We start from the raw sequence: 27681 nt of genomic DNA on the forward strand, positions 1-27681 counted from the left end.
ATAAAAAAAATAATGGTAATTGCGACTTACAATTTTGACTGTGCATTTCTGAGTTTAGATCTTGCAGTTCTAATAAAGAAGTCAGAATTGTGAGGTCGAGGAAAGTCGAAATTTTATTGTTTATTCCGTGGCAGAAACATGCTTCCATATTAAACGTTTTGTGTAGATACACCTAAATGCCTCATCTGAAGCGCTTCTGAACCTCTGCAGTGTACATTTGGCAAAAGTGACTTAATTTGACATCCGCTAATGGCATCAGTGGCTTGTTTTGGTGTTCAAGGTAACACTTGCTAATTTGATGTTAATGCAGTCCAGTGTGTGGATAGCCATTATTCACCATCTCCCATATTGCTCCACCAAAGTGCTGGTGACCTTCTAACCTTACAAGTTGACCTCTGTATGCTGATGGAGAAGGTGTTAATGAGAGCTGGTGTGACAGATGGGACACGTAGTGAATTGGATTGCTTCCTTTAGTGTGTGTGGTTAACCAGAAGCCCCTGCTTATATGCATTTTATTGCACTTAATCTCTTTGTGTTATCTAAAAACCCTGCACTTTCTTAATAACTGTGCTTTGCAGACATGCAACATTGATTTTGCACAGTGCAAAGCCAAAGCACGAGCCATCATGTGAAATGAAATGCCTCAGCAAGAACAAAGACAATGCAACTCTCCAGAGAGCTTCAACAACAAGTCGAGCTTGTGTGTTGCTCACCAGCTCAGCTGCAACAGCCAATGCAATCCGATGCAACTCATCCATCCATCTGCACGTGCACACGCTCGTCACTTTTTGAGATTCCCCTCACAGTTGCTTTAAATACTCCCTTCCATCCGTGCATCATTGAGGTCGCCAAAAATTTAAATTATGTAACGGTTCACTCACGCTGATTTTGTTCCAACCCCTATTGTTTTCCATCTTCCATGAAAAACAAAAGCAGTTGTTAGGAAAAATGTGAGAGGGGTAGCAACCTCAGTCTCTATTCACCTTCACTGCATCGTTTTTTATCCAATGAAAGTGAACGGGACTGTGAATCTTTGGTTTAAAAAGGACAATGAGCATAATAAAAGTTGCTTATATAACTAATTTGGTGTGTTTTAGGTCATATGAGAGATTTCTGTGAGAAACGGACCTAAATTTAAGTCACTATTGACTGAATTCTCGATTGACTGACATGGTCACCATTCACTTTCATTGGATGAAAAAGAGCTGTCTGGTCATTCTGCTAAATAACTACTTTTGTGGAGGATTGAAAGTCATACGGATTTGGAACAACATGAGGTTGAGTAAATTATTTTTGTGTTATCACTGTAAAATGTCTTTTCCAGTGGGGCTGGTCTAGAGGTGGAGGCTTAAAGTAATCCACAACTGCCTTTCTTTTACATTTCTTGCTTTTTTAAATGTCATAGCTGTGCTTTTGCTTTCCAGATCAATTTATTGCAAGCAAATAGGCGTTGGATGTTCTAAAGCATCGATGCATTGGGGAAACTGAGGTGAGCTGTTGCACAATATCATATTTGCCATTTATTGACACTCTGTGAGTAATAAGTAACTCATTGGTTAGGTGTTTCAGGATTTATGGATGGTGTTCCATGGAAGAACTAGGATAAAGTCCTTTTTAGAAGCATAACAGCTCTTTTAACGTTTATTTTGATCGGTTTCATTCTTGTCTTGGTCGTAGACCCATGGCAAAGTGGTTTAGAGATCACCTAAGTTTCGGCAGCAGGAAAGGACCGCCTCAGCCCCCGACACCGGACTACACCGAAAGCGAGATCCTGCGGGCCTACAGGGCTCAGAAAGAGCTGGACTTTGAGGACCCATACGAACCCACGGAAAACCGGGTGCTGAACGGCTCAGGGTCGGTGGAAACGTTCCCCGGCGCGGTGCTGTCCAACGGCGTGGAGGTGAAGATCGTGTCTCCCAAACACAGACTGATAAAAGTGGAATCTCAGGAATTCGGGCGTAATACTGCCGTATTAGATGAAAAATCGGCACGCGCTCGTCTGTGAGTATCCATTGGGATTGCGCATTGCATAGATAGCAAGCAAGCCGGCTAACAAATGCAGTTTACATTTGTTGGTTTTTACTTTTGTGCTCCAAATTAGTTAAGTATTCGTCTTCTGTGTTTAATTTACTATAGTAATCGTGTATATAATCACATTTGTCGACAAATAAAGTGACTATAATGTGAGCTAGCGGAGTTTAAAGATGTTAGCCGGGTTGCTAACATTAGTTTTAATCTATAATAACAGTTTTTGTCTATTTCAGTCAAAGAAACAAAAGAATCTCTCTGTTATGTGCTAAATTAAAGGGGGAAAGATAAGAAAGTGGGTGTGTACAGTTGGTGCATGTTATTGTTTTGACAGGATTCTTTGCCCAGATTGAGCAGTGCAAGTTTGTTTTGTTTTGTGTAACGTTATGTGTGAAACTTTCTTTTTGAATAATGTTGATTTATTTGTTTTCATTAATATGAAATCATCGCCATCATGTTTAATTTATCCACCAAGTACAAAAGCATTAACCGCTGATATATATAGGCTATAGCTCTTTTAACGTTTATTTTGATCGGTTTCATTCTTGTCTTGGTCGTAGACCCATGGCAAAGTGGTTTAGAGATCACCTAAGTTTTGGCAGCAGGAAAGGACCGCCTCAGCCCCCGACACCGGACTACACCGAAAGCGAGATCCTGCGGGCCTACAGGGCTCAGAAAGAGCTGGACTTTGAGGACCCATACGAACCCACGGAAAACCGGGTGCTGAACGGCTCAGGGTCGGTGGAAACGTTCCCCGGCGCGGTGCTGTCCAACGGCGTGGAGGTGAAGATCGTGTCTCCCAAACACAGACTGATAAAAGTGGAATCTCAGGAATTCGGGCGTAGCAAAATACCACTGAACATCGTGACCTTTGAGGAACCGCAGGCCCCTGTAAGTTCTTGTTTTCTTAACATATAGAGAGCTTAAATGGCTCTTACTGGACTGTTATCAGTAAAAATGATGTGCTTTGAAAGATTTCCTGTGTGGATATATGGGGAAAATTACTGGGATTGGCCAAGAACCAATCCCTGAAAGTGTAAAAACATAGTTTAGTGGTGTACTTTAGTGTGTTCATCTTGATGAATAATTGTGATTTCAAGCCTTTTTGCTCTTCTTATGTGTACTTGAATGTCATAACAATGACAAATGTTTGTTTGTATGGAATTATTTTACCAGAACATTACTTGTATGGTTGTTTATCTTGGGGTAAAGACCCTCCAGTTAATTTCTTCCATCATGAATAGATCAATATATCACAAATGAGGCGGTTATGAGAGTCGCAGTGGATGTTTTACTAGGATTACATTGATGTCTGATTGTTTTGAGTAGATTTGTTCGATGCACATGTCATGGGTGAGTTTTGCAGATGTCATAAACCAAACAGACGCACAATTTGCTCGTGTTTCCGGCCGGTAATAATTGTCTTTTGTCATCAGAGGTGAAGGGTGTGAGTGTTGGGAATCAATTTCATTAACCCAAATGCAAGTAATCCCAATGCCTGCGGCTTTTATAGACGCACACACCAACCCTCTCTCTCACTCGTTTCGGTTTTTAAATGGATTGTGTGTCTAAAAATGTCTAATTCTTCAGTGAAACAAAAAAGTGATGCGCTTTTCTGTGCAATGTAAGCATAATGTAATCAGTGTCTGACAATTTTCAGTCTAGACAAAAAAAAGATTTATAAAAAAAAGTCCATTTGACTTCATTTTAGTATTATTTATGTACTATTATAGTATATACTTTCTAGTGTCTGCTTTCAAAAGAGACCACGATTATGTTTGTAGACCAAATGGTTCAAGAGCTGCGGCCTTTACATTTTGGTTTGTGGTTAAGGGATTTCTAAAAACAGCTTTTATTTTTAAATTAAATTGAACATTTAATTTTTATTTTTTTATTTTGAATTTTTTTCAAGTTTTACTGATTTAGTATTAATTTTTGTAATTTTAATAAATAGTTTTTGTAATTTTGATGTGTAATAATAGTTACTGGTTTTTTTTTTGGTTTTTTTAAAATATGTAGTTAGTTAATGTAGTGTTAATTTAAATTTCAGTTTTAGTTAATTTTAGTACATCAAGTTAAACAAAATGAAAATGAGAAGTACCACTTTTTTTTTTTTTTTTACTAGTTAACCATAATAACCGTAGTGGATGAAAATGCTTCATGTGTGTTTACATGAGCTAGCAGAATCGTGTACTGTGTAAAACTCTGCAGTTATCTTCGTTTCGGATTCATATGATCATCATGATCACTCAACACTTGTTCTTTATTCTTTTCACCAGGTGGTTCCCTCGGCTCCTGCAGTTGGGGAGACTGATTACTCGGACCCGTTTGATGCCAGACCGGACCCGCGGCCCAGACCCGGCTGGGAGCAGAACGCCGTCGAAGCCTGCAGCAGTTACATGGAGCCGTTTGAGGCCCAGAGATTCATAAGCGGTACAGCATTTCCCCACTATATCTCTTATAATTCCAAAGAGAGCATTCATTCAGCCATTGTTATTCCAGTATGTTGTAATTTGTGGTCTGCGGTAACGTTTACATGTTTTTCAGAGCTTGACAACTCCAGTCCTTATTCACTTTCATAATACTCATACATAATGTAATTTCGTGTTGTCTGGTGCAATTGAACGTGTTTGTCGTATGTCAGAGCTCCAGCACAGCACAGATCGGGGTAGAAACAGCCCGCAGCTCTACGACAGCCCTTACGAGGAGAGAGTTCGGCCCCAGGCGGCCCCAGCGGAGGACGAGAGAGAGAGCCGTCTGCCCCAGGACGACGAGAGGCCGGCGGATGAGTACGACCAGCCCTGGGAGTGGAAGAAAGAGAACATCTCCAAAGCCTTCGCTGGTAAGACATGTTGCTGTCTAGAGATGGGCTCCGTTCCACAGCAGCACGTTTTCATCCTCTTTTGAAAATGACGTTGACTGCACTACAAGCAGGGTACAAACTTAACAGTCAGCAAATGTGAGTATATTAAAACCGTGTTATTTGATAGGTGGCTGGTGTTTTAGAGCAGCTTCCTTTGGTTTTCTGCCAAAGTAAAAGCTCTGAGGTTTAGCACTTGAAAGCAAAGAAATTTAGACAGCCATAAATATCAAATTTACAGTTATATATTATTTTACATATACTGTATAGTAGTATTATTATTATTATTATATATCAATCGTTTACTCGATAGTATTATAGCAATAGTAATATACTTCTTACTATTAATAACAATACATTGATTTATGTATTTTAATATGAATTATTATAATAATAATAACAAATTGAATATATTAAATAATAAACTAGTAGTAGTAGTAGTAATATTTCTTTATTGACTTTTGTAGTTTATAATAAATAGTAATAAATATGATTAAATAAACTATATTTAACTATACTATATAACTATATTTTTATAATTTTAATATTCATTCTAATTAAAATATTAATAAATTATTCTATTTATTAATATTAATAAATATGAATATTTATTAATAAATATGAACGAATGATAATATTTTAAATCACTCAGGCCTAAGTAACTGCCTGCTTTTTAAATAATAATGCAAATACTGTTTTGTGGCAGAGTAAAAGTATAATAATGTTATTATGAAAATATAATATAATGTTTTATGGCCAGTAAATTTTCTCAAGTCAGTTCAAGTTAGTTTTGAACCCTGACTACTGTTTGATGCATCAACAGTTTAATTCTTAAGCACAGTAGTTGTCAGTCGCAGCTCTAAACATTGGATTTGTCTGCTTTCAATAAAATGATCTGTAGGTGCAGTCTGTCTTTTATCTTGCACTTGAGAAAGGAAGATGTCTGATTCTGTTGTGAGGAGAGGGATGTGTGGAGGGTCTTGATGGAGACAGGAGTAGAGCAGTCATGCAGAAAGATCAGATCCACTGTGTGACTTCTGCTCTGCATCACATTCCACACACACACACACACACTCAGATCATCTCTCCCTCTGTGACTGAAATGTCACGCATTCTTCATCACATGGTCATTTCACCACTTCTGATCAGATTGCCGGTTGCTCGTGGATTTTTTCACGCTCTGTCAGATGCATATTCCTCACAAACATGACAAGAGCTTCTTTACCAAGACAGCAGGAACAGTGATGCTGGGAGATAATAACTAGTGTTGTTTGCTAAAGCATGAAACACTACTGTATTGCTTATACTGAGGGATAGTGATTTAAACAAACCCTTAATTGTAAATATATAATGTTAATGCCTTTTCTAAAAAAAAAAAAAAAATAAATTGGGGTTGGAGATGTTCTTAATTGTTCTTAGTTTCACTATGTTCCAAAATAGAATTTTAAGATATACTGCATAATTTAATACACATATAATTTTATGGGGGGAAAAACATAAAATAAAGCAATTAAATCACATTTAATTATTAATAAAAAATATATAATTTTACTTATTATACATTTTTACATTTTTATATTTGAAATATCAATAAAATATATAAAAATTAAATTACATAAAATTAATTTGAATGTATATTTTTAACTCTTTTTGGTTGCATTTTTAAAGTTTATAATTGTTTTGTAGTAACCTTTGCAGCAATAATGCATTTCTTTCATTTGCATAGGTTTATAATAAGTAAATCATATTTTAAATAATAATTAAAGTAATTGAATAATAAATATTCGTTGTTAGTAGTAGTAGTAGTAGTAGTAGTAGTAGTAAATACTCTATATTTTTAATGTACATACATATTTTTTAACCTGCTCTTTTTGCTTGCATTTTAAAAAGTTTGTTTATTATTGTTTTTTAAGTAAGGTTTTTATTTTTTTTAACACTTAAGTTTAGGGACCAGTTCTCACTATTAACTAGTTGCTTATTAGCATGCATATTACTAGCATATTGGCTGTTTATTAGTACTTATAAAAGCACATTCTAATGCCTTGTTTTGACCATATTCTAGATCCTGTAATCCTACCCCATACCTAAACTTAACAACTACCTTACTAAGTATTGATAAGCAGCAAATTAGGGGTTTATTGAGGCAAAAGTCGTGGTTGAAAGTTAGTTAATAGTGAGAACTGGTCCCCAAACTAAAGTGTGACCCTTTTTTGAATGTTTTGTAGTAACTTTTGAAGCCAGAGACTGGGAACAATGTACACTGCCCCGTGACGAGGCACCGAGGAAGGCAGGAGCGTCCAGAATCAGCCCTCCATCCAGCAGAGCCACCAGCCTGCACAAGCCCAGCAACACACACGGCATCCTGGGAGAGAGGGTGGATCCCACACTGCCCCTGGAGAAACAGGTGTATGTATTTACACATGAACAGCCTGAGCTGTGCTGTGCTGTTCAATGAATTTAACACAGGAAACTGGCAGATGTATAAGTGAAAAGTTGTACTATTTAAGTACAAATAACATAAATAGACAAATAACATCATGACATGATTGTCAAATGAGTACACATATGATGTGGTACGGTTAAACATTTACCTCAGGAAAGTTATCCAATAAGTAGTAGTAACTAGCATAAGTAGCTAGTTGAATTCAAGAGAAGAGCATTCTGCTAAAATTTCAAACACTATCATTATTTTTCCACCACTCTGCATCATATTTGCTGAGTGAAACCCAATACTTAAAGGGATAGTTCACCCAAAAATGAAAATTACCCCATGATTTACTCACCCTCAAGCCATCCTAGGTGTATATGAATTTCTTCTTTCAGATGAATACAATCGGAGTTATATAAAAAAAAATGCCCTGGCTCTTCCAAGCTTTATAATGGCAGTGAATGGGGGTTGAGATTTTGAAGCCCAAAAAAGTGCATCCATCCATCATAAAAAGTGCTCCACACGGCTCCAGGGGGTTAATAAAGGCCTTCTGAAGTGAAACGATGTGTTTGTGTAAGAAAAATATCCATATTTAAAACTTTGTATATTTTTTTCATATTTAAAACATCCAAACAGCCACAGAAAATGACAGTTTTTGTGAAAAAGGCTTATTTATAAATTTATGTAAATTACTTTGACATTAAATGGAGTATTTGAACATATGTTTCCAATCCTTTGCAGATTGTAAGTTAAAAGATACGTTTTGAACGCTGAAAGATTGGTTCTGTGAAAACCCTAATAGTGGCCCATCTGTGTGTGTGTGTGTGTTTCAGATGGTACCATGGTGCATTGACTCGCTCAGAAGCTGAATCTCTGCTCACGCTGTGTAAGGAGTGCAGTTACCTGGTGAGGAAAAGCCAGACCAGCAGAAACGACTATTCGCTGTCTCTCAGGTACAGTCTTACAAACTCACTCTCTCAGGTACTCTTACAACCCAACAACTCATTCAGTGCCATCATTTACAGTGCTCTGTGGAATGAGTAGCTTAGTCATTCCCTCACAAGTAGACAGTTTTGTCTTTTTCATTTTCATATCAATTTCTGCTGCAGTTCAGAGTTGTGTTGTCATGACTTACCTCAGGGCTTTTTGGTTTGGTTCAGTCCCTGAGGACAAAATTAAATCTTTCTAGAAACAAGGCCACTGATGACCTGGGCGTTCTATTAGTGTGCTGTAAATTAAACCACTAGCTACCGTTTTCTGCTGTGTTGTGATTGTTTTCAGAGGTATAGTAATTGAAGTACTTGTCCCACATTCACTTTTGTTTCATGAAACAGTCAGAGTCATTTGACTTTATAAATAGAGCAAATTGTTTCTGCTAGTCTAGGTTCATGTTTCTCTTTCTGCATCTTCATGGGAAATTAACTTTAAATACGCATTAAGGCCAGAGCCTTTAGTGATTCTCTGGACACTAAATATTTACATGATTATGCACTACTGTAACTACTCTAAATGTAATTTTTTTATGTTGTACTATAGCTACTCTAAATGAAACATCTGATATTTATGTTTTATTACAATTTTGACAATAAAATCCCATTAGTTTGCATTGAAAGAGGACCAGAGTCATCTAGAAATTAAACTGTTATAGAGACTTGAGAGTGGTTTTAATTGGACTTGGCCAGTAAGCAACTACCGGTAACTAGCAACCAGCCTGAACACCCTAGCAACCACATAGCAACGCCCTAGCAGCCAACTGATGCAACCTCTTTTTATTTTTCTCTGTCTAGATCTGCTCTCATTTATTAATTTTTTTCTTTTCCCCTTATGCTACATGCATATTCTACTGCTGGAGGGCAGTTACATCTAGCTATTCTAGCTCTGTGTAATATATTCAGGTTTGAGGTGTTTTGTGTGGGTCTGAATGCGTTTACCATGTTATTAATAATGTAGTGCCCACCAAAAAGCATGGCTGCTTTTCAGTTTTATGGGGGTGAGCAATATGACCAAAATCTTACATCATGGTATTTTAATCACATACTGATAAAAAAAAAAAAGTATAGCCTGAATGCACTGTAAGTTGCTTTGGATAAAAGCGTCTGCTAAATGCATAAATAAATAAATAATATTATATTTTAATCATAATTTTTTCTGATTGTATAAATCACAATATATACTAATTTAATTTATAAACAATACAATTGTTTATATATTAATTATGTATGTGAAATGATCCAATAAATTAAATTCTTCACAAATAAAAAGTGCTTTATCTCATTTAATTATTTTTCCTTTTTATTTTCCCTTTTTATTAATGTGGCGAGTTGCAACATCACTCAGAAACCATTAACTCTTAATAACTTTATCCTTGACTTGTTTAAGACACGGACAGTTTCTGTATTTTCACATATCTCATGTCTCCAGAAAAGTTTAAGACCCAATATCTAAAAGGGCATTAAGATATCTTTAATACTTCTTGAGTTACTGGCATGCAAGCTTTGGAGAAAAAACTTGAAAAGTGCTGTTTCCTATTTTTGAATGGTCACCATTGGCACACAATGCAACAAAGATTGCTAAAGTCAACAGATTTTACTAACAGCCCTACTCTCTACAAAACAGTGGATTACTCAGTAAATATTCATCCATAACATTTAATATTTTGGCTTTCATCACTATATGTGTTTATCTTTCTTCAGAAAAAATATTAGCAAAATCAAAACTTTTTGAGCCGGGGACCTCTGGTTGAGTTGACACAGAATGACCCTATAGAGAGAATATGGAGCTCAAACTCAAGGAGCAAAAAACTACTCCATTTTTTTTCAGAGGCCCAAATGAAGCAAAAATATGCAATTTGGTGCAGATGCTGATATTTATGTGGCCAAAAAGTAAGATGAAGTTCTGATATCCTGAAATGAATATAACTTAAATCTTTATAACAGTATAACAGACTACTGACATAAAATGCATATAAATATCAGTTGTCTCTCTGTACCTCCCAATAATGTCTTAAGATGACATTTATATGCTTAGTTTGATGATCAGTTTAAGACACATGAAGCACGAGCTGAAGTTGGATGTTTTTACAATTATACTAAAAGGCCTTTTGCTTGCTAAAAGAATCAACTATCAATCAGAAGACAGAATGCATGTAGCAGATTGTGTACAACAGCAAAGTTTCGATTATGGTGATCATTCAGAGGGCTTAGAAATGTGCATATCAAATATGAAACAGTAGGCTTTACAGGGTTAAACTTACTGAACGCATTTTCATGTAACATTTATTTATTTTAGCTTTATTTCATTGAACGAAAATGATTTTTAATAGTTTTAGTTAACAGTAACAACACTGTTTTACCTATTTATAATATACAGCAGCCTTACCTACTGTTGTATAAACAGTATAGCGCAGTCTCTACCGACTGACACATTTCTACTGTTCCAGGTCAGGCTTACAAAGCCATATGCAAACTCAAAGACTTTCTCTCTCCCCCCCTCCGTCTCTCTGCAGGAGCTGTCACGGGTTCATGCACATGAAGTTCTCGCAGTCTCGGGATGGGAAGTTCATCCTGGGAGAGAACAGTCCTCCATTTGGCTCCATCCCTGAAGTCATTCATTACTACACCACGAACAAACTGCCCATCCGCGGAGCCGAACACCTGTCCCTGCTGTTCCCGGTGCTGGTGCAGACGCTCTGAGACCACACACACACACTTACCATGCGCTCGCACACGTACACACTCAGGGCCTCACTCAGATGGCTACTATAGTGCTTAATTTTCAATCACATATCACAGGCTCTTTGAGAGTTTGATTTGTGTTTGGAGTGGGAATTAGATTTTTCAGGCGTGTGAATGAACCCTGGTGTGAATGAAAACACAGTCGGCCTGTACAGAAACTGTATTGATGTGCTGCACACGGGTGAAGAATATTTTACACACCACTGACCTCTAAAGTGTCTTCGCATCACACTGGGAACTGTAATATTATTACTTTCTCTGCTCCAAACTCTTCAAATGATAGTTTTAACATTTGAAGATAAAATGTAGCCCGACCAAAGTATTTATAAAGATTTTGCTAAATACTAAAATGCAATGATGTACAGTACAAATCCCATCCTCTGTAGGATTTCTTGCTTTAAAAAGTGATTCACCTGAAATGGCAGTTGTCATCATTTGCTCATTCTCATGTCATTCCGAACCTGTAGAACACAAAAGAAGATCTTTTGAATGATGTTAATGAAAGTGGATGCTGATCATGGCTGTTATGCTCTAAAAAAGGACAAAATCACCATAAATGTAGTCCATATAAGTCTTCTAAAGCCACACAATATATCTTTTTGTCCTTTTTAGAGCTTTATGGCGACGGTCACCATCCACTTTCATTGTATTGTAAATTTAGTTCTGTTCTACTCGTTTCTCTTTTTGTGTTCCACTATATAAAATCACGCTGGTTTGGAATGACATGCGCGTGAGTGAATAATGACTGAATTTTCATCTTGAGTGACTGTAAGCAAAAATGAGGGCTTCTCTTTAGGAACAGGAAGCCGGCCCTTAACTTCCTTTTGTCACTAACTAGAAGCGATGAATCATGGTTTAGCGGTAAGGAAGTGAAAATACGACGCTGGAATGTTCCGAATGTGACTTTCGCTTGTCCGGATGGCCATCTGCAAACACAAAGATTTGTTCTGCTCCCAGAATCTCGGGGTGCTGAGGATGACGAAAACAGAAATTGAAGTCCTCCGACCATCTAAAGCTGCACTTTCATTCGCTTCAGTGCTCCGGTCTTGTAGCATGACAGGAAGCGGTCATTACTGTGGCATTTGGCTTCACTTAAGGCAGCTGTCTCAATGCTACCCATCATTTCACTCTACCAGATACCGCTTAGTGCTGCCGGCTCGTTTCTGAGGATTTCTTAGCAATACTTAAAGCTCCATGAGAAACCTTACGTGAACCATCTCTTCTGAGTTAATCTGGGTTTATGTGATATTTGAAATAAGGTCACTTATAATCTAGGGGTGGAACGGTACACAGATGTCACGGTTCGGTACGTACCTCGGTTTGGGGGTCACGGTTCGATACGATTTCGGTACAACGGGGGGAAAAATCTACTATGCTCAGTTTCTTTTCGTTTATTTTGAACAGACAGTAGTACAAATTAAAATTGTTTCCACCTAGATGTGAAAATACTAAATATTATTACATTGTTATATATATAAAATCTGCAGTACATATATACATACAAGGAATAAATTCTTGAAATATATTTGATTTAGTTTACGGATAAACAAGGGAAAAAACAGTGCGACACGTAACGTAGCCTATATACGCTGAGTTTGTTCATTTTTGTGACACGCTTAATTTGTTCACAGAAACTCAAATGACAGAAAGCCACATCCTATTTGTTTTCTTTATTTTACAAAAGCACAATGTTTTGTTTTCATTGTGAGTGTACACAAATAAAAGCAGACCTTTATACAGTGATGCATTATTAATAAGACAATAAGTGTTTAAAGTTGATTATGCTGGAATAAGGAAACTGTTGAAGTGATTGCGCCGGCGCACACACACACACAAAACACATAAGTTCCAGCATTGCTAATGTGACAGCTGGTTCTTTATCAAAATAAAATACAGAGAACCAAACACGGTGAACGCGATTGAAGTACAAAGCCTATAATTTACATAATAAATAATAGTTTAGCATTCAGATACGTTACATCGCAAATATGGAAGTATTATGGAATATTTGGATTTGTGCAGAATGAGAGTGGTTGGATACCCGAGCACAAAGCTCCATTTCTCAAAAAGTTGAGTGCACAAGCCTTTAAAGTATACTCCTTTGTCAGTCTGTGAGAGACGCATTCAGAATCAGTGTTGCCAGATTGGAAATGTCTAAGTATCGTACCAGAAGCTCAAAATTATCGTATTTGGAAGAAAATGATCGTACATGAGTCAAACGTACAGAATACAGCTATTTATCTAGACCAACAACTTTTTGACACAACCTGCAAATTACCACAATAGATAAATAACTCCACCTGTGAGTCTCTATCATCGGAAGCCTGCGTGTTGCCAGATGTTGAGGGGGTTCTTGCCGTCATGGACCGCAAGATAGTGCTCGTTGGCTTAAAAGCAGGGCACCCTCCTGAATCCTTAACACACTCTGAGGTGTGCACGAGCGCATTTATAGTGTCTGTAATGAGCCGATTTCGTGGATGAGTAGCCTATAGAAACCCTATGATTACAACTACCATCATTTGAAGAGTCACAAAATTCTGAAATTATCGTACATTATGGGATTTTTTAAGGTCAAAATTATCGTACAAATACGATAATTATCGTACAAATACGATAATTATCGTACGCCTGGCAACACTGTTCAGAATCAGCACATGGTCACTGTCTAGTGGGCTTTGTTTTCAAGTGTGCAACTCATGGCATTCGCTGTTCTTCTGCTGGCGGCCGGTTATCAAACAGCGTTGCATTGCTGTGGGCGCCCCCTTCTGGATTGGGGGTGAATTGCCTGTATTCGTTGTAAGGCCTCATGCACCGAACCGAGATGTCCGTACCGTGACGGTTCGGTACGAATACATGTATCGTTCCACCCCTACTATAATCATAAGCCGCGTCCGTGTGTTTGTAAATGAAGATGAAACTCAAGCATTTTCCTCTTAAGAAACACAATCTTCTGTTGTTTAGTGAATGTTATAGTAAAAAGCTTTCAAATGAACGTGGTTTTGGGATCGGTTTGCTTGCACGACCTCTGAACACACACACACACACACACACACACACACTACTGCGTTTAGACTTCTACACAAGGTTTCTATTGCTTTAGAGATCCACTCGGTAGCTATAGTTTATGATGACTAATTTTAGTGTGTTTTTGTTTTTTCTATATGCTGTTTTCAAGCTTTTCTTTGGAATAAATTAGGAATTGTTTTCTAAAAAAAAAAGTGTGTGTGTGTTGAATTGTCATCTGTACGGTTAAATCCTGATTGGATGTGACGTTACTGGGCTAAAGGCTGATCCGTGTCTCTCAGCAGAAAAAAGAGTTCCTCCTCATAAAGCATTCATGCAACACACTGTAAAAAAAATAGGTCAGACCTCCTCCATGTGACCGAGCTTATACACACTCTGTTGTTGACTCTGAGCGCTAATGCTTCTGGGTATGTGTGCGTGTGTGTTACTGGGAATCGGACTCAACACAGCTGATATATGCTGTCAAGACAAAGTCCCATCTGAAACGTATCGCATATCACACTGTCGCAGATGAGAACAACCAGCTGTGTGACTTTGCTCCCATTTTTTGTTTGTGCCTTTTTCTAAACCAACAATTACTGGTGTTTGCTTCAAAACGTCACACTGTCGCAGATGAGAACAACCAGCTGTGTGACTTTGCTCCCATTTTTTGTCTGTGCCTTTTTCTAAACCAACAATTACTGGTGTTTGCTTCAAAACACAAGCCTGAGGCCTGAAACCTTCTCTTACGTATGCAAATGTTTGGCCAGGATCTTGAGGGTCTGTTGTGTATATTTGATATGTGTTCTTGTGTTACTGTGGCAGTAACGAATCTCCAGTTCTCAAAAGGGGTGATAGTTACCTTTAAAGGTCTGTGCATGCAAACCAGCTTATTGGAGAATCATAATTATGAGATACTAAATCAAAATTTTTAAGAGAAATAAAAATGGATAAAAAAAGTCATAATTATGACACAATTCAGTACTGACCATAAATGTGACATCACAGTTTAAACTTTTTATTAGTATGTCATCATTTTGACTTCCAATTTCAGCCTGTCATAATTTCAACTTTTATTAGTGCAAGTCATTATTATGAGATGAAAAAGTAAATTGTGACATATTAAATCATGAGAAGTTGAAATTGACAGTCAAAATTTAGATGATTATGAAAAATTATGAAAATAACTGACAAAAAAATAATTATTGCACAAGTTGAAATAGTCAAAATGATGACATGCTAATAGAAAAGTGAAATTATAAGATAGTGACAAGTCCATTTTTTGTCAATTGACTTGTTATAATTATGGGTTTTTACTTTATATATGACTCATCGATTTACTGGTTAACACCCAGTTACCTTTTTGTGATTTACACTGCAGAAGATGTTTTACCAATGACCATTTTTGGCTTTTAACTATGAGACTTATATGTGTTTTTCTATCTAGTATAGACTGATAGACACATGGCATTTATGACTCAGGGTGATTGATTGGCTTAAAAATGTTTCTGTATAGATGGTAGCATGCAGGTTGCATACTTCTGGATAAACTCGTCGTTGGCTGTCTTTCATTTTCTCTCAGTTCTCCTTGCGTCTTTGCCCTGGCATCTCAGGAATATTTAAACATTGTCTCTTTGCATTCTAACATGTTATCCTGAGGAAACAAGTGCCAACATTGTCCTGAGTGAGTCACACTGTAAATAACCGACTGTCCTGCATCCTTGCATTGTGTTATTGTTGGAATGCGTTGGTGCATTAATGTCTAGTTAAGGTTATGAGTGTCAAGATAAAATAGACTGTTTATAATAATATTTATATTGATAATGGTGTTTACATTTGGGTAGTTATGTGACATGCTAAACTCATAGCAGAATTTTGCTATAATTTTTTTAATAATTATTATTCAATTTTCTTAAATTCTTAATTGCTGTTATAATTATAAAAATAGCAAAGGAAAAAAGTAATTAAAATGGTGACAAATGTAAAAGACATGGTCACAGTCACATAACCAAACATAAACTCTTTCTCTTAAAAATGAATGTAATGTTTATATAAAAATGTCTGACATTACGCCTTTTTTTTTTTTTTGCGTGGGGTATGTGTGCGTGTGTGTTACTGGGAATCGGACTCAACACAGCTGATATATGCTGTCAAGACAAAGTCCCATCTGAAACGTATCGCATATCACACTGTCGCAGATGAGAACAACCAGCTGTGTGACTTTGCTCCCATTTTTTGTCTGTGCCTTTTTCTAAACCAACAATTACTGGTGTTTGCTTCAAAACACAAGCCTGAGGCCTGAAACCTTCTCTTACGTATGCAAATGTTTGGCCAGGATCTTGAGGGTCTGTTGTGTATATTTGATATGTGTTCTTGTGTTACTGTGGCAGTAACGAATCTCCAGTTCTCAAAAGGGGTGATAGTTACCTTTAAAGGTCTGTGCATGCAAACCAGCTTATTGGAGAATCATAATTATGAGATACTAAATCAAAATTTTTAAGAGAAATAAAAATGGATAAAAAAAGTCATAATTATGACACAATTCAGTACTGACCATAAATGTGACATCACAGTTTAAACTTTTTATTAGTATGTCATCATTTTGACTTCCAATTTCAGCCTGTCATAATTTCAACTTTTATTAGTGCAAGTCATTATTATGAGATGAAAAAGTAAATTGTGACATATTAAATCATGAGAAGTTGAAATTGACAGTCAAAATTTAGATGATTATGAAAAATTATGAAAATAACTGACAAAAAAATAATTATTGCACAAGTTGAAATAGTCAAAATGATGACATGCTAATAGAAAAGTGAAATTATAAGATAGTGCCAAGTCCATTTTTTGTCAATTGACTTGTTATAATTATGGGTTTTTACTTTATATATGACTCATCGATTTACTGGTTAACACCCAGTTACCTTTTTGTGATTTACACTGCAGAAGATGTTTTACCAATGACCATTTTTGGCTTTTAACTATGAGACTTATATGTGTTTTTCTATCTAGTATAGACTGATAGACACATGGCATTTATGACTCAGGGTGATTGATTGGCTTTAAAATGTTTCTGTATAGATGGTAGCATGCAGGTTGCATACTTCTGGATAAACTCGTCGTTGGCTGTCTTTCATTTTCTCTCAGTTCTCCTTGCGTCTTTGCCCTGGCATCTCAGGAATATTTAAACATTGTCTCTTTGCATTCTAACATGTTATCCTGAGGAAACAAGTGCCAGCATTGTGTTATTGTTGGAATGCGTTGGTGCATTAATGTCTAGTTAAGGTTATGAGTGTCAAGATAAAATAGACTGTTTATAATAATATTTATATTGATAATGGTGTTTACATTTGGGTAGTTATGTGACATGCTAAACTCATAGCAGAATTTTGCTATAATTTTTTTAATAATTATTATTCAATTTTCTTAAATTCTTAATTGCTGTTATAATTATAAAAATAGCAAAGGAAAAAAGTAATTAAAATGGTGACAAATGTAAAAGACATGGTCACAGTCACATAACCAAACATAAACTCTTTCTCTTAAAAATGAATGTAATGTTTATATAAAAATGTCTGACATTACGCCTTTTTTTTTTTTTTTGCGTGTGCACGTGGAAGACAAATTTGAGGTTGAGATTTAGTTGTTTTTTGTTTGCTTTCTGATTGTGTTTTTGCCTGTAATTGTTCATTTGTGTGCAGTGTGTGTAGGTGCACTGTTCGCTGAAGCAGGAACATTTCATCAGTGTCGGGTCAAAGAAAATTCCTGAACAACCACCAGGAAACCACCTTGGTCACCACGGCAACAGTGATCCTGGACTCCAGCCTCCCTTTGGTCTGATCAAACAAGACCTTCACGTTTCAGAAAGCAGAGAAGGGCAAATGAAGGGTGTGGACAAGTTAAACTTCCTGCAGAATTACTAACATATAAACATGGTAACATAAGTACTGTAATAGATTATTAGTGGTGTTTCTTAAAGGAATAGTCCCCAAAAAAAAAAAAAAAGTTTGATGAAAATGTACTCACCCTCAGCTATCCATGGTGCATTTGAATGTGTTTCTTAAGTGGCACAGATTTGGAGAAATGTAGCATTACATCACTTGCTCACCAATGGATCCTCTGCAGTGAATGGGTGCCGTCAGAATGAGAGTCCAAACATCTGATAAAAACATCACAATAATCCACACCACTCCATTACATCAATTCATGTCTTGGATGGCCTTGAGGGGGAGTACATTTTCAGAAAAGTTTCATTCTGGGTTGAACTATTCCTTTAAGACAAGCATCAGTATTGTATGTATTATTTGACATCGTTCCTAAACTCCTAGTCCTAACCCAAAGTTTTAAACACGACCCACAATATTTGTAGGCTACATATAGGAACAACACCTCAAATCAGGTTTTTTTTTTTGTTTTTTGTACAGGTAAGCATCTTCATATATTTAATGTGTATATCTATATTTAATGATCAAGCCTTCATTTTAAAGCTACACTATGTAACTTTTTTGGGTTCAAAAGTAACAAAATTTACATATTGAGGGAGTACATTATTATCTTCCAAACCGTGTTTTTGCCTTACCCTGAGTCACTTTGGTAACCCTATAATACTTATTCATATTTTAGAGTTGTCAGGACGGATTTCCCGGGAAACTGCATACTTTTTTATCATTTACCCGTGCATGTACATGTAGTTTTATGCTTCAACCGCTTTCGGGACAAAAGCTACCCAGTATAGCTTAAACTCATTAAATTCATTATATGCCTGAACCAAAACTCTAAGACATTACAAATGTCTATGTAAACACGGGGTGAACTGATGTTTTGCAGTATTTTCTTAATGCGTTTGTGAATTTTACATCTAGAAAAAAATGTCATATTTCACCTTGGTATTGAATTATTGGGCAATACAAATACTGTGGTAACTTGTGTCTGCATGTATGGTGCTTTGTGCTCATCTAGCATACTTCAGCATGTTCAAACACACTGATGTTCAGGGTTTTGCCCTGCAGTGACAGTATAGTTCTCAAGAGCCTTTCTATGATATTCACCTGTTCTTCAAGATTCAGCAGGGTTTAACTAGCTTAATGACTTATGTCTAACAAATTATATCTATACCTTTATTATAATGTGATAATTATATCATGACAGTATGATACAGCAAAGAAACCTCTTTAATTTAAGAACCATTTATTGCTGTAGGATTCTTGAGTCCTTGCTTGCTTTTTTGTTGTGTGAACTTATTTATATGTTGGCTTCTGTGCTGTTGTCACGGATCCGGTCTATGAACTTCAATTCACTCACCACCAGAGGTCACCTTTCCATTACATTGACTCTCGCACTACACAAACTGTTGCATGTCATCCCGGACTACATATCCCATCATCCATTGCACTGATTGCACACAGCACTGATTGCACACAGCTGTAACCGATCACACATTCACTAAATAACACTCACTCTAACCCTTCTGTTCCTGAACTAATTCCCCTGTCTGAAGTGTTTCCCCTGATGGGGATCGCTTTTTGGTGTGTTTGGGCTGCATACACCACCACAGAACTCCCAGAGGCGGCGGCGCCCACTATTAGGTCTCCAGAGGTGGCGGCTGAAGCTACAGAATCTCCTGAGGTAGTGGTGCTCGCTGCTGTGTTCCCCGAAGCGATGGTGCCCGCTGCAGTTTCTCCAGAGGTGGCGGCGCATGCTGCAGAACCTCCCGAAGCGGCAGTGCTCGCTTCAGCTCCTTGCGTGGTGGCGCCCAGAAACGCACTTTCAACCTGTCATGTCAAGGTCGAAGGAACCTTTGCCGAACTCTCCCTGTATCCTGAGGGCACTACTGTAGAACCTCCAGAGGTGGCGGCATCCGCTGCAGAACCTCCAGAGGTGTCAGTAGTACCCACCGGTGAACTTCCTGTTTGTCCTGTTGCGGCCAAGGAGGCCGTCTATGAACTCTCTGTCTGTTCTGTTCCGGCCAAGGAGGCCGTCAATTAACTCGTCTGTGAACTCTCTGCCCGTCCTGTCATGGCTATGGAGGCCGTCGGTGAATTCTCGTTCTGCCCTGTCACGGCTATGGAGGCAGTCGGTGAACTCTTTGTCTGTCCTGTCACGGCTATGGAGGCCGTCTGTGAACCCGCTGCCCGTCCTGTCACGGCTATAGAGGCCGTCATTCGCCCCGTAACAGCTGTTTTATAGTAAAACAGTAGTAAATGATTAATAAGTGCATGGAATTCATATTTGCATATCAATCACTCTTATATAATGTTTGCGTTAATTACTTGTTTATACATATACATTTAGAATGTTTTATCTGTTTACACATTAAAGCACAAGCGATGATAAATAGACATGAAGTACTGATAGAAATTGGAATTATTTTACTATGTGAAAAGAGAGCAGTGTAGGAGATTGGTTACCAGTTTAGAGGACATTGTACAAACATTATACACTGCATTTGGCCGATCAGAAGCGAGCATGATACATCTATATATAACAAACACCCCAGTGAGATAATGGGATCTGAATGAAAGCAGCACAACAGCTGCTGATGGGGTTATTCGCTGATGAATTTGTTTTTTTTTTCTAATCTCCAGCATTGTCCTCATGGTTAACCCTCTCTTGTGCTCAGTTATCAGTCTGACATTTGACTTTGGTGGTCATTATGCAAGCCTACAGCTCCGGCTCCCATCTGCTGCTGCTGCCTGTTGGAGTCTTTCACAGGCTGGGGCCCTCCGGGGTCTGACACAGTGTTTCACATGTTATTTATTTGGTGCTTTTCTCCACATGAGCAGAATTAGCTACACCTCAAAGTGTTTATTTCATGCAATGAATTGAATTTATTTAAATATATAATACATTTATATTATAATTAAGATCGATTGTAATTAAATAGCTGACTTGTGTTTCCGGGACAAGGTTTATATATTTTTTATTTTTGTTAACTTTTAAGTTTTATGTCTATGCATCATGCTCCTTTAAAGCACATTTATTCGACTCTTAATGAAAATGACTTTAAAAGTCTGCATATGTAGTGCAGGGCATGTTTACAAACAGGAAGACTGTTTGACACGCTTTAGATGACGATCTGGTTAATTAGAGCGCACTCACGTGAACTGTTGCTATGGTGACACGTAACGCGCCGCAGCGCACCTGACGCTTGGATCGGTGAGTGAGTTGAGGAAGCTTCTGTTTATCTAAAACAACCTTCAACTAACAAAACAAAAACGGTATAAAAGTGATTTAAAAATGAAAAAAAAAAAAACTTGCTTTTTCGTTGTCTGAACTGTCGCTGTTTTATAGTTCTTTAGTAAATAATTAATGAGTGCGTGGGATTCATAGGCTATTTGCAACATTCACTCTTATATAATGTCTTCTTTAATTACTTGTTTATGCAGATACATTCAGAATGTTTTCATCTATTTATACTCGTTAAAGCACAAGTTTGTGTTCTAAACACACTAGGCTCCTGGAAACTGTTGTGTTTAGTGAGCAGTGATGCCTACACGGACAGAGCAGCTCGCGCAGCCCAAAACAAACCTGCTCAAGTTCCCTGACAGGTGGGTCACTGCGGTACATTATCAACGCAAAGGGGTGTATCATATATACAGTATCTCACAGAAGTGAGTACACCCCTCACATTTTTGTAAATATTTTATTATATCTTTTCATGTGACAACACTGAAGAAATGACACTTTGCTACAATGTAAAGTAGTGAGTGTACAGCTTGTATAACAGTGTAAATTTGCTGTCCCCTCAAAATATAAAGCAGCTCTAACAAGTCAATAGCGTCATTACACAGCTCAAGTCAGTTCAGTATTGATTTAGTTCAGTTGCATAACTGTGTAAAATTCATCAATTGTACATACATACTGTATATACAGTGTATATGTGCATATGCATGTATGTGCGAGTGCTATGACAACTCCTGTGCACTCCACTGCACTCTGAAGCAAAAGACACACAAGAGTAGTTTTACATTTTTCACATCTGTGTGTAGTTTGGTGTGTATGTGGCTAATTATTTTATGTCTGTGTGTACTAGTGTTACTACACAAAAATACCAAAACAGTTTTGAAAGAAGTGCAAGATATGTATGATGTTTTGCATGTTGTGTGTGTGTTTTGTGCTTTTGCGAAATCGAAATATTCCATGTGAAATATGAAAACTGAACTGCTGTTTCCCAGGAGAATAAAGACTGCCATTCTCTCACACCTGGTCAAAACCTCTGTTAGTGTTTGACCTAGTTTTTTTAAATGAACTGGCATATCTGCCCACAAGGGGGCTCTTTGACTCATTCAAACAGCAGATAACTTGGGCATCCTTTAGTGAGTCATCCATGCTCGTGTCTGCCACATTTCCGGGCAGTAACACTGACCCAAACAATACTTTTGTATATTTATGATGAAATACAGCAGTTATATGTGTCCAAACCACCCATTTGTCTTTGTGCATTGATGCAATAATTACTTTTTATTGTTTGTTTGTTTTTATATTTATAGGCGCTCAGTATACTGGCTTGATGGACTACCAACCAGGTCAAAGATCACCACTACAGCCTTTGGTATGAGAATCACTTCATTTACTGAATGCCTTTGTGGAAATGTTATATCATAATCTTTGGTCATGTATTGAAGTTGTCTCCACAGAACTGACTCCTCGAGCAGCTCGCCCAGAGCAAACAATCAAGCCGTTTCTTTGGTGTAGTGACTAACAGGTGACTAATGTGATTTCCATTAAAACTACTTACTATAAAGCTACAGTTCTTAAAGGAATAGTTGACTCAAAAATGAAAATTTGCTGAAAATGTACTCCCCCTCAGGCCATCCAAGATGTAGATGAGTTTGTTTCTTCATCAGAACAGATTTGGAGAAATGTATCACATTCACTTTCACATTCCATCACTTGCTCACCAATGGATGTTCTGCAGTGAATGGGTGCCGTCAGAATGAGAGTCCAAACAGCTGATAAAAACATCACAATAATCCACAAGTAATCCACACCAGTCCAGTCCATCAATTAACATCTTGAGAAGTGATAAGATGCATGTTTGTAAAAAACAAATCCATCATTAAGATGTTTTTGAATTCCAACCGTTGTTTCCGGCTAAAATATGAGTCCTCTATCGATAATATTGAAGTCATCTCGTCTGAATCAGAAGAGAAATATGCACAGATCAAGCACCTTTTACAAGCCAAAACAATCCAAATCGGTTCTAAACAAATATGTGTGTGGATTTTGATGTGTGAGGACAACAGGAGATGGACTTTTTCACTGGAGGAAGCGTAATATTACAGAAATAGTATTAATGTTAAAAATGCCTTAATCATGAATTTGTTTCTTACATGCAGCTTTTCTCTTCACAAGAGTTTAATCGATGGACTGGAGTGGTGTGTGGATTACTTGTGGATTATTGTGATGTTTTTATCAGCTGTTTGGACTCTCATTCTGATGGCACCCATTCACTGCAGAGCATCCATTGGTGAGCAAGTGATTAAATGTTAAATACCTCCAAATCTGTTCCCATGAACAGATGAAACTATTCCTTCAAAGGAATACGAGCTCCACGCAGTACTGTACATGTATATCGAGTTTTTATAGCCAGTTTACACACCTCAGCCTTCATTAATGTGAATATGCAATAGACGATGAGAGTTAAACTCATATTCATTCCATTTTATCTTCGTTAAAAGACACAAACAGTAATTTCCCTTCCACAGTGTCTCATGATGCACATCTCATAAGTTCAGTATCTGTTTAGAGAATCACGCAGCAGCACAACAGCTGACGTCGTCATGCAATAACGGCTCTTCCAGTCCTACTGTCCTCATGGTTCCATTCAAACACTAAACTCAGTCTCAAAGCTCATTGTAGGGCTTTAACTGGCTGTGCTTTTCACTGATGATGGCATCTGTAATTAGTTAATATGAAAATATGAATCCAGCTCTCTCAGGTGTCATCTAGTTAATTTGAAGTAAGGAAAGAAGCTGAAAGCAAATAACTCATGATCATAGTCAAACTACAGTATACTACTTTACTGCATATATTTTTTTTGTGTGTGGAAAAATAACATGAAGCAGAAAACACATGCAACAACCCACATTTTTTCACAGTTAAGTGCACTGCCTTGCATTCTGAATAGTGTGCTATGATCCTACATAGCACATTTGGCAATTGCAGTAGGTTTCCAGGGATTTTGTTTTTTTTGTTTTTTTGCATACAGAGAATTTACATCCTATGCACAGTGTGCTGCAGAAATAGCATTATGGCAGTGTGCTATTCTGAACACAGCTCATATGTCTGTCCATTCAGAAGGTCACCGGACGGAGTGGATGGTTAGTGCAGCAGCGCTAAAAGCACGTCCTTCTGAAAGAGTGTGTTCATTTGCACTGCCTCGTATGCCAGCTGATGGATGGCAGCCCGATCGTACTCTGCTGGCCACAATGCCGAAATGAGTTTGTGATCCATCTTGCACACCTAATAAAAGTTCTTCACTAGTTCTTTAACCCTGTAATGCCTGACATATGAAAAATAGTAAGAAAACTATATACATGTATTTTAAATGGAACCGTATATTGAACTTTCAGACAAAATATATTTTAAAAATACATGCGTTTTTTGTAGAGTATCATATTTGATACACCAGGCTTTTATGGCTCATATAGTATGATATAGTGAGAAAACGGAGCTCAAACTCGTGGAGGAATATAACACACCTCAGTTTTATTCAGGGGCCCAAACTGAGCAAAAATATGCTATTTGGTTCAGTTGCTGATATTTATATGCCAAAAAGTAAGATGAAATCCTAATAGCTACTTACATAAAATGCCTATAAATATCAGTTGTCCCTCTATATCTCCCAATAATATTCCTTAGTAAGATGATATTCAAATGCCTAGTTTTATGATTAAAGCTCTGTATTTTTTATTGTGGGGGCAAAACAATGCAGTGCTATACAATGATGATAGATTAACAAATAAACGTTAATCAAAAGCCTGATGGTCATAACTGATACACTCTAAAAAATGCTGGGTTAAATACAACCCAGTGCTGGGTAAAATAGGGACAAACCCAGCAATTGGGCTGCCCAGCACTGGGTTGTATTTAACCCAGCATTTTTTAGAGCGTACTCACATTTTAACATGATTTAAGTTTAAGTTCAAGTTTACTTTATAAAATGTATAAAAATTTCCCAACAAAAAGACACATGAACCATTAGCTGAAGCTGGATATTTTTACAACTATACTAAAAGGCCTTTTACTTGCTAAAAAAGTGTGAAATATCAATCGATGACAGAAGGCATGTAGTAAATTGTGTGCAGCAAAATTTTGATTGTTGATCATTTAGAGCCGGGATGGGCAACTGGCGGCCCGCGGTGTCTTTTAGTAAGGCCTGCTGGATCATATTAGACTCGGATGATCAATTTTAAAACATTTGAAAAGCAAGTCACGTAAAGATTGCTTTCAGTTTATGATGTTAATACTATCTCCAACCAGGAGAGGTCGCTATTTCCAGCCGCTCCCCTATTAATTTCAGCATAGTAGGACGTGCATATCAAAGTTGCCCATCCCTGATTTAGAGGCATTAAAAAACTGGTGCATCAAATATGATACCGTAGACTTTATAAAGAGCCTAAAGAACCCAGAAACCAATACAGCATTGTAAAGAATCTTAATTTCTGAGTTTATGCACATATTTTATTTTTTATTTTCGTCAGATTATACTTTGGTGTGGTAGTATTTAAAGTCTGGTGGACACTACACTTGTTTTTTTGTTTTTTTTTGGCTTTCAAGGTTTCAATCATGCAATCTTCAGGTGTTAAAACGCCTACAAATATCAAGAGCTGAGGCAGTTCTGCAAGGATTCAGAAAATAAGTAATATGCTTCAGTTTACGTCATTGTGTCTGTGATCTAAATTAAAGCATACAAGCTATTTTAAAACAGCAAAGGTTCCACAAAGGACCTTCTTCTTATCAAGAAGTGTGAAAAAGTGATTTCCCCCTCAGCATCTATAAACACTTCCTGTAGTTACACATGAGTGTTTCTTGCATCTGTGGAGGAAGTTCCCACTTGTCTTAGCAGAACTGCTTCACCTCAGTGACATTTGGAGTCTTTTTACACTCAAAGATTATGTAATTGAAACCTTGAACACCAAAGACAATGAAAACTCCCACCAATACCTTTTACCACCAAGTGTCTAAATACTGCCACAACTCACAATCTGACAACATGAAAAATTTAGATGGGGGCAAAGACTTTTTTTTTTTATTTTTTTTTTACACCACTACATAAGTTTAAACGGTTTGAAGTAATAAAAAAAGGTTATCCTATAATATGAGGCGTTAAAATCATTTTTGAATATTTTTGAGATCTATAGTTAAAGTTGCAGTCCGTAACTTTATTTGGTTAAAAATGATCCGAAATCAATATTTGAGCAAGTACATAACCAGCCAGTGTTCAAATCTATCGCCTTACTTTAGCCCGATTCACAACGGTTAGCTTATAATAATGTTTTCTAATTTGAGTGGTACGGGTAGGTTTTCACGGGACACATGTGAATGAAATTAAATTTATATTCCAGTTATAAATGTGCTTCTGATTACAGATAGCCTGTGATTACAAAGATTTGTATTTTAAAGAAAACCAGTTCGAAAGGAGCATAATTTGCTTTTTGGGTTAAAAGAATTTCTTAAAATGAAATTGGAAGAGTATGACAATTAGATTAGACTGTGCAGAAATTGAAATCTACACGCTAATACACACTATACTCATAGTCACCAATGCTGATGTTGTTAACATTAATCATTTGAGAATAAAGTATAACAATAATAATAATTTGAACGGTTTGATGTGATATGAGGTAACCGATCTTTAGATTTAATCACCATTGGTAGCGAGATTTATGGTAATGCTTTTTTCCTCAGTTGGTCAGAACAAACGTGGCAGACTTGTTACTTACTTGTTCATATGGCAGTATACGGTTAAAATTCTTATTTGGGTTATATTCCAAGACGTAGGCTAGAATCTGTGATTGCGAAGTACAGTAAATATCCACATCGGTGCAGTGACTGACTGCCACCATAGACTGTAAAAAAAGATGGACGATGCATCTCCTATTCCTTCCACTATATAAAAGTGAAGCCAAAGCATCTCAGTACAGCCGCTGCCATCTTGAGTAAATGACATAATTTGGAGCCAGAGTCTGCGCAGTAGAGATTTGTTTGGAGCCAGAGTCTGCGCAGTAGAGATTTGTTTGGAGCCAGAGTCTGCGCAGTAGAGATTTGTTTGGAGCCAGAGTCTGCGCAGTAGTGTCGTGAGGTGGAGCCGCAGTATCAAACTCCCACAGACCCAATCAACCATAACGACACGCCCCGTTTTTATAGCATCAAATTACTAGCTAAAATCACTTATCACAAAAACGAACAATAGAACATATATCAGCGTGATAACAACTACCTTAAATGACCAAAACCATCTTTCGGAAAATTGTATTGGAAGTGTAATTAATTTTTTTATTTTGACTCAAGTCCCATTCGTTTACATGGAGAGGGCGGGGTTTATGACCTGTACTGCAACCGGCCACCAGGGGGCGATCAAAGAGCCTGCAGCTTCACTTTTCAGGACGTGTGAGGCACACCCG

At 37.3% G+C, this 27681-nt stretch overlaps 2 protein-coding genes across 3 annotated transcripts in view; both read left to right on the forward strand.

Moving 5' to 3' along the window:
- The first annotated feature begins 466 nt into the window (after positions 1–466).
- LOC107729990 (SH2 domain-containing adapter protein F-like) lies at positions 467–12491 on the forward strand. Of its 2 annotated transcripts, XM_016540732.1 has the most exons (9): positions 467–844; positions 1425–1489; positions 1678–1948; positions 2860–2919; positions 4308–4461; positions 4673–4870; positions 7114–7294; positions 8150–8269; positions 10822–12491. In XM_016540732.1, exons 3-9 carry the CDS (start codon positions 1682–1684, stop codon positions 11006–11008), a joined length of 1167 nt encoding a protein of 388 aa, XP_016396218.1. In that variant the 5' UTR covers positions 467–844; positions 1425–1489; positions 1678–1681; the 3' UTR covers positions 11009–12491. The 2 variants fall into 2 exon arrangements, with proteins under 2 accessions (XP_016396218.1, XP_016396219.1); XM_016540733.1 differs by lacking the exon at positions 1678–1948 and having other exon boundaries at positions 2589–2919.
- Positions 12492–24336: 11845 nt separating this feature from the next.
- The window catches only part of LOC107729960 (testicular haploid expressed gene protein-like), a 6852-nt gene continuing 3507 nt past the window's right edge, over positions 24337–27681 (forward strand). The window contains exon 1 of the mRNA XM_016540696.1: positions 24337–24478. Coding sequence (XP_016396182.1) covers positions 24337–24478 — 142 coding nt within the window. The remainder of the gene's footprint in view (positions 24479–27681) is intronic.

The sequence above is a fragment of the Sinocyclocheilus rhinocerous genome, unplaced genomic scaffold (assembly GCF_001515625.1).
Source record: "Sinocyclocheilus rhinocerous isolate Xijiao unplaced genomic scaffold, SAMN03320098_v1.1 scaffold638, whole genome shotgun sequence".
In the NCBI taxonomy this organism is placed as follows: Eukaryota; Metazoa; Chordata; class Actinopteri; order Cypriniformes; family Cyprinidae; genus Sinocyclocheilus; species Sinocyclocheilus rhinocerous.

Bases quoted from the DNA above. Each gene is read 5' to 3' on its own strand.
- LOC107729990 (XM_016540732.1), top strand. From the start codon at position 1,682: ATGGCAAAGTGGTTTAGAGATCACCTAAGTTTCGGCAGCAGGAAAGGA. The intron at 4,871-7,113 runs GTAAGACATGTT...AATGTTTTGTAG, and splicing joins CATCTCCAAAGCCTTCGCTG to TAACTTTTGAAGCCAGAGAC. The intron at 8,270-10,821 runs GTACAGTCTTAC...GTCTCTCTGCAG, and splicing joins GACTATTCGCTGTCTCTCAG to GAGCTGTCACGGGTTCATGC.